At 44.6% G+C, this 11,494-nt stretch overlaps 1 protein-coding gene across 1 annotated transcript; it reads left to right on the top strand.

The window, feature by feature from the left end:
• The first annotated feature begins 6,073 nt into the window (after positions 1-6,073).
• On the top strand, positions 6,074-11,096 carry LOC109768976 (uncharacterized). The gene is made up of 2 exons (XM_020327717.4): positions 6,074-7,551; positions 10,795-11,096. Exons 1-2 carry the CDS (start codon positions 6,245-6,247, stop codon positions 10,835-10,837), a joined length of 1,350 nt encoding a protein of 449 aa, XP_020183306.1. The 5' UTR covers positions 6,074-6,244; the 3' UTR covers positions 10,838-11,096.
• The last annotated feature ends 398 nt before the right edge of the window (positions 11,097-11,494 follow it).

Consider the following 11,494-nt stretch of genomic DNA (forward strand, 5'->3'; position numbering starts at 1 on the left):
ACAATCTCATGGTCTAAGGAAATGATACTTGACATTAGAAAAGCTCTGAGCAAACGAACTACACGATCTTGTGCTAGGCTTAGGATTGGGTCTTGTCCATCACATCATTCTCCTAATGATGTGATCCCGTTATCAACGACATCCAATGTCCATGGTCAGGAAACCGTAACCATCTATTGATCAACGAGCTAGTCAACTAGAGGCTTACTAGGGACATGGTGTTGTCTATGTATCCACACATGTATCTGAGTTTCCTATCAATACAATTTTAGCATGGATAATAAACGATTATCATGAACAAGGAAATATAATAATAACCAATTTATTATTGCCTCTAGGGCATATTTCCAACATAAGGTAATCATGATCTGCTGAGTGTTAGTAGGACGAGAGTATCAAGGATTTATTTGTGAAATAATTTCGTTAATATTCAGAATAGTTGCGAGAGGATCCGAAAGCATTTCAGGATCACCGGAAGGGTTTCAGAGAGTATTGGGTAATACCGGGTAATACCAATAATTTAATATATAGGTGGAAATTTTTTTGGGGCTCTTAAATTATACATAATATGCTCTAGTAATTTTTAGAGGGCTTTTATATCTAATTTAATATCAACGAGCCTAAAAAGGCCAAACGGCGGAAGGCAACTTGGGTCACCAAGGCCCAAGTGGGGAGGCGCCCCCCTTTCCCCTTTAGGGGAGGCCGAATTGGGGAAGGGGAGGGACTCCCCTTCCTTCCTTGGCCGTCGCAAGGGGAGGGGAGTCCTTCCCCTCCTCTTGGATGCCCCTCTCCCCTATAACCTATATATAGTGGAGGTCTTGGCCACTTTTCTACACACAAGTTTTATGTGCCTCTTATAGCCCAATACTACTAGTTCTAATTGAGATAATTAGAGCTAGTTCTAGTTCCTCTAATCCTCATAATTAGAAGCCCAGTGTGGCTCTATTCTCCTCCTCTAATTCTCTGGCGGTGATTAGTTCTGGACAGCCTGCGCTGCTGGATCGTGAAGACCGTACGCTTGCAAACTGTAGAGAGTCCATGCATTCAGTCTTCAGTTTGGGATCGTTCAAGGGCGGTTCGTAGGACCGTTCATCAATGGTTCGAGAGACTCCAAGTACGATTAACACCGACTCTTCTGCTTCGACTACATACTTAGAGTTGGTAACGATCATGATCCAATCCTCTAATGCACCTTCATATTGTTCCCGGGTGTTTATAGGGCGATTTTTTTGTTTTCTACTATGTTTCCCAACACTTTGCTCTCCACCTGTACAACTCCAAGACAAAGACATGGGGTGCCGAGCTGATCCATCTTGATTCGCCGCAGGATTTCGAGTTCCACTCTCCGAACAAAGGGATCACCATTAGAGGGGAGCTCGGTTCAGTGGGTTGGGTTGACCTCAGGTGGGGCATTGTCATCTATGCCCTTCTCCTCCTTGACATCCACCAGAGCCTTCGCTACATCCTACTGCCTTCACCATTGCCGCCCGGTCCACTCAAGCGTTATCCGTTGTATGTTCGGAACATCATTGTCTTGCAGCGTTACATCAAGTATTTCCACGATAACGACAGACCTGGCTCAAACAATGGAAGCTCCCCGATCTGCCAAGGTTGGATTGCCGCAACAAAAAAGTTTTTCAAGCATTATTAGTTCTACTACTAGTAGCAACTGGGAGGAGGACCGCACGATCAGATGCTCTGATGATGTACCATTAGATAGCCCCGTGTATGCCCGAATGCTAGTACCTAATCTGCAGGAGGGTGATGATACCAAGCCAAACCTCAAGAGAATTTGTTTAGTCTATCCTGCTCCTAGCTTGCATGACGGTTGACGGTGATGTTGTTTACGTCATGCACCTCATGCACACACGTGATCCCCGTGAGGACAAGTGATATAGACCAAACCTCGATGGTGAGATCCGATCTGTTAATGCGGCCCGACCTTTCGCAACACTCCATCTTCAGCAGCAGTACCTCTCGCCCGCACATGCGATGTACACGGAATAGAGGGTTTGAACCTTGCGGCTCAGCACGAAAAAACCAATCTCAACAATGGTACTCACGCGCAAAAACAATTTCATAAATAAATCGCAACACAGAGGTTTTCTAAAGATCCCTCTAAAACTTATACGGGTGTCTATCCTTCAAAACACATCGTGTCTCTTTTATAAAAGATAACCTCCTTTTTACATGGACGCACTTGGCTTTATATATAGCCTGCAAAACATCTACGGAACATGGTCTGAAAGAAAAATAAGCAACCGACTAACAAGTTACGTACGTAACCAGGACAAACTAGCACACGTAATAAAACTCTTCTCTAATTAGAGGGTGCTTGGATTCAAGAGACTTATTTTAGTCTGACTAAAAATAGTCTCTTTAAGAGGCTAAAGTTCCAAGCACCCCTGACTAAAGAGAGGCTAAAACTAGTCTTGAGACTAAATTTTTTTAGTCAGGGGTACCCCTACTAAAATGTGGATTAGTCCTCTCTCTTCTCATTTAACTCCTCTTCTTTAACACAGACAAGTTTTGGATTGGAGGGTTTGAAGGATAATAAATGCTCATTAACTTGATTTTAGTCTCTTTAGTATTTGAATCCAAACATGGATGAGGCTAGCAAGTTTTAGTCCCGCTACTTTTAGTCATGGGACTAAAACGTATCAAGCACCCTCTTAAACTACCTTTTAAATCTTGATGGATCCTAAACTTACAACTAAATAATATTGGAGGTGGACCCCAGCCCGTGTCCTTTAATGACAAGAAATCACGTACGAGTCTCCAACTCTCGACACATTGAGAAACTTCCCTCTTACGTGGAGGTGGCAAAAACAGAAATAAATCCCTGTCATTTATATTGTTGGCCGAACCAAATAAATGACACCCCGCATGCTCCCTTCCATTAACGTAGGTTTCCATCTCTCTATAAATGGACACTGAATTTTCCTTGCCAAAACGAGCCTGATTAATCTTGCATGCATATCTCTGAGTTAATACATTACCTTGCATGCAAGTATTCCCCTTTCCCTTTGAATCATGCACGTCCCTTCCTTCTCATTGGCACAAAGCAAAGCAACGTCTTGTTTTACTGTAACTGAAAGTAATTCATCGTCGCTTGGCACATAGATATCCTTAACCTTTAATCCACTGACATGCGGCATTATTTTGCGATCATCAACAATACTAAGATTAGTCTTGGCCGTATCAACAAGGCATGTGTGATTGCTCTTGATACGAGGAACAAGAGTACAAGACTATAAAAGGCGTGGCTAATTTTGCCTCTGGAAACCCCTCGGTCATTGTTTCACCTACCTTGAGAGTGTGATCTCCAAGCATCTGGACATTTAAATTTCATGATTTCTGTTTGAGGAGATATATAAAAAGGCTTGATTTAAAAAATGCGGGCAAGTGGCCATCACCGACCATGTGGGCAAGAGGCCGGACAGACAAGACCCTCCGCATTTGAAGTAGTGCCCCTATGAGACACCTAATGAAGGCAACACCCTCCCCCGGTTGGCCGCATGCCAATTGGGTCCACCTGACGCATGCAAATGCTGACAGCCAAACCCGTCTCAACCGTCGCGTGCGAAGCAGCGCGTGAGAGTGCACACAAGCGCGATCGGAAACACCGCAGGAGGGTGGCCCTGGCCGCACCCGCGGGCCACGTGTTATGGACCTCGAGGAAAATGGTCCAAGTGTGAGGCAGCCTTTGAGATCGAAACACGCGAAACGCACCAAGCAGCCAATCGTGCGAGGCCCAGGAGCAACAAACGGCGTGGTTGGCACTCTCGCGTCGCGAGGCCCCTAGGAGGCGGGTACTTCAACATCATTTATAGGACTAATGTATATGCTAGTAACCTCACCATTAGAATAATAGGTTACCACACTACACTTCAGGCAACACATAACCAAACAACGACACATTGCATATGAGGAGCACATACCCACAACCAAATGTCGTGCTTGCGTTTGTGCTGCCATGTAGTGTGGGGATTTGTGGGCAATCAAACAAAGTGTAGAACCTGGTTTAGAGCATGTATGTAGGAGGTCCGAAATTGATCCAGGGAACAAAACCAATTACACCCAACATTGTTTTTAGGGACATTTACATTTGTGCCCCTAACTCAAACCCACTACACAGATTACCCCTAATTTCAAAGCATTCTCAAATTTGCCCCTGTGTCGTTATGTGCCCTTACAGAAATGCCCTCCGTGCCATATCCGCCCGGTCAAAGTCCTTTGACCATCAATGGGGCGTTTCCTGGACATATTTGCCCCTCTATTCACTTGTCACTTACATGCGGGTCCTACCCTAGGAAAAAGAGAATTTTTTTTGTCTTATTCACTCTCACTCACTTATAACATAAAAAACTCTCCCTCTCTCATAACCTCTCTCTCCTTGACATGTGTGCCAAGGACCCACTTGCAGTGTCCACACCAGTCCACGCGCTCCAAAGCAAGGCAAGGCTCGCCAGGTGGCCGTCGCCGATGAGGGGCTGCGCGCCTACATGTGAAGACCAAGGGGACGGGTTCGGGGTGGTTTGTCGAAGGATTTGCAGGTGGTGGTCGAGGCGGGTGGCGGCGGACTGCGACGCCATGCACGGGGAGCGCATGAGACATTCCGCGGAGGACGTCGATGCTAGCTGTCTCGGTCGAAGGCTAGATCGAGACCAAAGAGCATGGCCATGTGCCCCTCTGGCCGCCTCAATTGGGCCTGGGGCTGCCTGTAGACGACGGACGGGACTCTGATCTCCGCCATGGATGTGCTTTTGAGCTCCTAAATTCGTCCGCCCCGAGCCACCGTTGACCTCCTCGACCTCAATGCCTCGTCGCTGAAATCTTGTGGACCTACTCCCCTCTTCCACTGCTCGACCCCGTTCCCGGAGCGCCCTGCCCGAAGCTGGCCGCCATGATTGACCTCGGCTGGCTCGGTCGTCTGCGCGCGCCCACCTACCTACGAGTGACGTGCCCGTGAAGATGAATTGGTGTGCAAGGAGTGCCTCACACAGCTATACTGCCCGCCTCACACTCTCCTCCCGCGACCGTCTATAGCCACGTACGGCGAGCCGTCGGCGAGCGCAGCCAGCCGGACATGCGTTTGGGGACGTGTGGACCGTTGTTGACCCTCGCAGTGGGTCCCATGGTCCACATGTCCGAGAGAGAGAGTGTGTGTTTTATTTTTATTTTTTTATGCTTGTTGGGGTCCATCTATAAGTTAGAGAGAGGGGATGAGATAGTGAGTTTTTTTTAACTTTGGGCAGGTCCATGTGTAAGTTATATATGCATCGAAGGGCAAATATGTCTAGAAAACGTCCTATTGATGGTCAAAGGCCTTTGACCAGACGGAAATGGCACAGAAGGACATTTTTATAAAGGCACCTAACGGGAGAGGGGGAAATTTGAACACGCTTCAAAATTATGGGTAAATCTTAGTAGTGGGTTCGAGTTAAGGGCTGAAATATAAATGACCCTTGTTTTTTATAATAGCAGAGATAAATGGTGTTTCCTATTTGACTAACATGCCTCAAATAGTCGCCTATTGGCACGTGAGCGACCGAGTTGGGCCGACCAATTTAACGCTAGATAAATTGAATGTTAGTTCCGATTTTGGAAACCTTCTACAAGGTCCCTGGATCGGTGTGTCCCTTTTTTGTTTCTTTTTTATTTTCTATGTTTTCAAAAAAGTTACCTTTTTTTAAAAAAATGTTTGGAATTTTTAGAAAATGCTTTTAGATTAAAAAAGCATTTTTGGGTGTGTTTTCAAATATTATTTGGAATTTAAGAAATCCGCATTTTCAGAATTTGTTCACAGTAAAAAAGCATTTAATTTTTTTTAAAAATGATTCCATTTTTTAGAAAACCGTAACTTCATTTTTCAGAAATTTGAAAAGTTGTTCGCATTTTCAGTAAATATTTTCTTTTACAATAAAATATATTCATATTTCGAGAAAAGTTAGATTCGTTTCAAAAAGGTTGCTACAATTGACCTTTTTTAGAGAATGCAACAATGAGCTTTTTGTTTTTGAGAATGATGCAACAATGAGCTGATTGCTACAGCACCGAGCGCTACAGAGTCGGGCCGGCCCAGTCGTTGCCTCCTCTGTGCGTCGGAGTCCCCGAGATAAATATCGACTCGTTCAGTGTGTGCCAGCGAGCCCATCCATAGATTCATCTCTCCTCCCTGCGTTAGGGTTCCACTCCCGTTCCTCCTCCGGCCGCCACCTCCGCATCGACCTCCTCGGTTGCCATGGTGATGGATGCCAACAAACTCCGGGTGCTCCAGATCCCTCCGCCTATCCACCCCGACGATCCGGATTCTCCTCTCCCGGAGACCATCCTCATCGACTCGTTCGGCTACCTCAGCGACCGCACCAACGCCACCACCGCCAGGGGCCGCAGGAGCAGGACCAAGAAGAAGGGCAAGCGCATCCTGGTCACCTTCTGGCCGGTTGCCCCGCCGCGCGTCTCCTGCTTCACCGTCCACTGCCCAGATCTGAAGCCCGATGTATTCGCTGACATCCCCAAGATCTCCTATACGGAGGACGACCTCGTCCTGCTCAGCATCACCATCTGCCCCGAGCGCCAGCACGTGTACGGCCAGGACATCCGCTACTTCGTCTACCAGGCCGGCACCAAGAAGACGCCGCCGTCGGTCAAGCTCGTCCACTGTCCCGCCTACTTCAGGATCTACGACCAAGAGGTTGCCTTACTGCACTGCCACCACCAAGAGATGTTCTTCATCGCCGTGCTCCGCTGGGCCTTCATTGATCGGGATTACACCGACGGGCACTTTAATCTCCACCTGTACAACTCCAAGACAAAGGCATGGAACATCAAGTTGATGCTTCTTGATTCGCCCAAGGATTTTGAGTTCCGCTCTTTCAACAAGGGGATCACCATTGGAGGGGAGCTTGGTTCAGTGGGTTGGGTCGACCTTAGGCGGGGCATTATCATCTGTGACCTTCTCCTTGACAACCACAGTCTTCGCTACATCCCACTACCTTCGCCGCTGTCGCCCGATCCAGTCAGGGGTTATATGTTGTTTGTTCGGAACATCACTGTTCTCCAAGGTTACATCAAGTATTTTGAGATGCACAGTAACGTCAGACCGGGCTCAGACACTGGAAGCTCCCTGATATGTGAAGGTTGGATGGCTGCAACAAAAAAAATAAAAATTTCAAGCATTGGCTCTACTTCTGGTAGTGGCAACTGGGAGGAGGACTGTACTATCAGATGCTCAGATGATGTACCATTGGATAGCCCTGTGTATGCCCAAATGCTACCTAATCCGCAGGAGGGAGATGATGCCAAGCCAAGCCTGAAGAAAATTCGTGTAGGCTATCCTGCTCTTAGCTTGCATGACGGTGATGTTGTTTACCTTATGCACATGCCTGATCCCCGTGGGGATAAGGCCTGTGTGATTGCTCTTGATATGAGGAACAAGGCTGTAAAAGGCGTGGCTAATTTTGGCGGCTCTGGAAGACCCCTGGGTCATTCTTACACCTACTTTCCGAGTGGGATCTCCAAGCATCTGGGCATTTTCTCATCAACCAGGTAATTTCGTTAAGAGCTTTCATATCCTTTCGTAGCAAAATGATTTACAAACTGAAGTATCAAAGGTAAACCAACTTGTACTGGCAGCAGAGAGTACTTTGGGTACTTTTACTGAGTGGATGTGGATTTGTTACATCAATGTTTTTATTATGTTGTGCAAGTTAATATCACAAAAGAATGGGTTCCATCCATTACAATTCTGGTCATTATTTGTTATTTCATTTGATCATGTGCAGCTACCAGCTAGTATTCTTTAGATCTACCTGATTTGTTGTTTCAAAATAACTACTGTATTTGTTTGAGGACGGTGAACATTGTGCCTGCATTTATCTCGCTAGCATTTACGTTTCTGTCCATAAATTCAGCACTTACTGCTCCCCTGTCACCGCATTTAAATTCCGTGGTTTCTGTTTGATTAGATGTATAAAAAAGGCTTCATTCAACAGACAAAATAACAAAAGTAAAGACAGTGTCCAGCTTAACTTCACCGCATTGTTCCCTAACCAAAGTTTCTGCTTGCTTATGATGTGTTGCACATGAATGATTTCATGAGTGCGCCATGTGCTGTATCTTGCACGCCATGTAGTGTAACTAACCCCTATTGAAAATAATTCCACAGCCATTGTTCAAACGGTGCAAATGTGCACCAAGGAAATAAAATAATCCTATAGTTGGCTTATTTGAGGGGAAAATATTGCACACCATTGGTAGGTTATCTCATACCCAGGATTCAGCTTTCATGCATTGCGTCTTTCGTGCCATACTATTTCCTGGGCCATTGTCAAAACGATAAGATGCACTATCTGCACGAATTAAGCAATGTTTTCTTTTGTTGTGTGCAGCTGTTTGGTAGATAATCTTGCTTTTGTATTAAATGTTTATTTCTTTTGTGGGAACCGAAAAGTTACCATCGCACACAAAATAAGCAAAGTGTAAGCCTAACCCAGCTGTTTTTCACCGGACAAAATGGGCAATTCCTATGGTTGGCTTATTTGAGGGGAAATGTTGCAGTGGCTCCATGGCTCCTGTAAAAATGGCAATACATTTAGGTCCCTGTACCTCATATTAGTTGTAATTCTAGTTTTGTTCAAAGACAAACCTTTCTTTCTATCTGTAACTACCGATTTCTAGAAATGCGCATAGTTTAGTCTTTAGTGTAACTCCATTTTTCACCCCCTAGTTTAACAATTGGCCCATTTAGCAGAAATTCTTCCCACTTGCCCCATTTAGTAAAAGTTGTGCCAGCTTTCACCTCCTTTTAAACATTACCCATTCTGTAAGGTGGGCCGAGTCATCAGGTCTACGTGGCTTGCCATATCAGAAGCATATTTAATCTCCGACTACCTTCTCAGGTCCTCGTCCGCACCGTTGTGCGGCAACTGTTGCAGCCACAATGTTCCCACCATTTGCTAGCCAGACACAGCTAAATGCCAGAGCTAGCTAGCGCATAATAGTGCACTAGTAGTAGTACACTTGTATCATCTTCAGCAAACTACTCCCTATTCCCAAGAAATTGCACGTATAGGGAGAGTTGAGGCAAAAAACCTGCTTCAGCAGTCTCCCTAAACCCAAAAAATTATCTCCTCAAATAGTGGAGAGTTGCAACCCTCCCCATAAATTTTCAATGCTTGCCATGTCAGTGCGCCGCCTCCATTGACCGCCGCGCCACTGGACCACTGTCGCCTGCTGGAACACCACCGCTGCCGCCGGACTTCTGTGCTGCCGTTGCTGGACATCCGCGCCGCCGCCACCTGCCACCGCAGCCTTGACGAAAAGATGCAAATGAGAGAGAGGAAAAAAAATGACCCACTGGCAGGCGTGGCCCATTTGTTAGGGAGAGTTGTATTGGGACAAAATCGGCAATCACTATGGTTGGCTTATTTGAGGGGAAATATTGCAGTGGATCCGTGGCCCCTGTAAAAATTGCAGTACATTTAGGGTCTCCCTCTTCTTCATATTAGTTGTCATTCTAGTTTTGTCCAAAGTCAAACCTTTCTTTCTATCTTTAATAACTACCGGTTTCTAGAAATGCGTATAGTTTAGTGTGAACTCCATTTTTCAACCCCTAGTTTAACAATTGGCCCATTTAGCAGAAATTCTTCGCACTTATCCCATTCAGTAAAAGTTGTGTCAGCTTTCACCCCCTTTTAAACTTGACCCATTCTGTAAGGTTGCACCGAGTTATCAGCTCTACGTGGCTTGCAATATCAGAAACATATTTTGCCCTGGCATATTTAATATCCGACTACCTTCTCAGGTCCTCATCTGCACCTTTGTGTGGCAACTGTTGCTGCCACAATGTTCTCACCTTCTGCTAGCCAGACAGAATTAAACACGAGAGCTAGCCAGAGCATAATAGGGCACTAGTAGTAGTAGTCCACTTAAGTAGAGTATTTTGGTTGTATTTTTCGTAATTATTGTTTTTGTTCTAGTACTAGTACGTAGCATAAAATTTCTGTGTGCCATGCATGTACAGGACAAGCGTGCATGTGCTAGCTTCTCTCTTCAGGTTTCAGCCAAGCGATCGATGAAGCAAGGACAGTAGCTACAACAAAGATCGTAGTAGAAGCAGCTAGGATTGTTGAAGTCGCGCATGGCCATGTAGACCTGATGAACGAGTCCTACCAAATAGAACTGAATAAACTGGCAAATGTTTCACTAAATGGGAAATGTTAACTGGTGAATGCGTTCAGTACTGTCCCTATATTTGTACCATTCGTCAGATATTAGAGTTAGACTAAATAGGGTGAACAGGAGGAATTCCTATTAAATGGGGTAATTGCTGTCACAAATGTTAGACTATGGATAAAAAGTGAAATTCACTCTATAGTTCAAGATTATAAGATTTATATTTTTAGATTCACCATGACAATTATGCTCAGTCATTATACTGTACAAATTTCTAGGAATTGATGGCTAAAGATAGAAATGTTTGACTTGGGACAAATCTAGAATTTGAAACACAGGGAGTTGCATGGAATGGAAGAGAACTTGCAAGTTCCTGAAACTGGGTGTTGTATGACAAGAATACTCAATACAGTCAGAAAGAGATAGTGTGAACAAAATTGCTAATGTTAGTACTCCTTTGATGAAGAGCAGAGCGGTTGTTGGAATTTTAATTTAATTGGATAATAATTTGTTTATGGGTCTTCTGCTTTTTATAGTCAATGTTTAGATGATTTAACCTCTGCAAGTAGATATTTCATATCATCTAACAGAATTTTTTTACTCTCGTTTATACAGGCAAATATCGAATGCTGCTGAAACAAGTAGGGATGGCAAGTAAGAAGCTTGTTACCGAAATTTGAGTGCAGGCTGGAAAGAAGTTTGAGTTCAAATTGTTCGAAGGCATGGTCAAAGCCCCGGTACAAAAAAAGCTTAAGAAGTCTTTCCTACCTCATCTGTGATGCGTATGATGTGTTGCATTGCCAATGAACTTGTATTACTAAAAATCTTATGCATTGTATCGACTATATTTGTTGGCCGTGTGTGTCCACTATGTTCTATGCTAGCCATGTGAGGTCTATATATATAGACTTGCTAAACTAAGCCTAAACCCAATCTTTTTTATCATTAATTTCCTAGTGGTAACTGGATGTAGTTGATAACTAATTTACTGAAGCCTTTACGTCCGGCGGTGCGTGCGCTGGTTTATCTGGCTCCATGGTCGTGCGCTGTTCGTCCGGTAGTGAAACGTTACTGCTCGTATCTTGCTCTAATAGTCAGGGCATCTTCAAATTCAGACTCTCAAATCACTTGCATATGTCCGGACATTCGAAGCCATTCAACATGAGCCTGTATTGGTCCGCTTGATGGTTTGGACCCTCAAATCAATGACATTTTTTTCAAATTCGATGAACTTTTTTTAAAATCAGTGAACCTTTTTCAGAATGATTTTTTAAAATTCAGTAAGCTTTTTTTCCAAAATCAATGAACTTTTTCT

Source organism: Aegilops tauschii, chromosome 4 (assembly GCF_002575655.3).
Source record: "Aegilops tauschii subsp. strangulata cultivar AL8/78 chromosome 4, Aet v6.0, whole genome shotgun sequence".
NCBI classification, from domain to species: Eukaryota; Viridiplantae; Streptophyta; class Magnoliopsida; order Poales; family Poaceae; genus Aegilops; species Aegilops tauschii.

Coding starts and splice junctions, on each gene's coding strand:
- LOC109768976 (XM_020327717.4), top strand. CDS start 6,245: ATGGTGATGGATGCCAACAAACTCCGGGTGCTCCAGATCCCTCCGCCT. Junction 7,552..10,794: donor GGCATTTTCTCATCAACCAG/GTAATTTCGTTA, acceptor TCGTTTATACAG/GCAAATATCGAATGCTGCTG.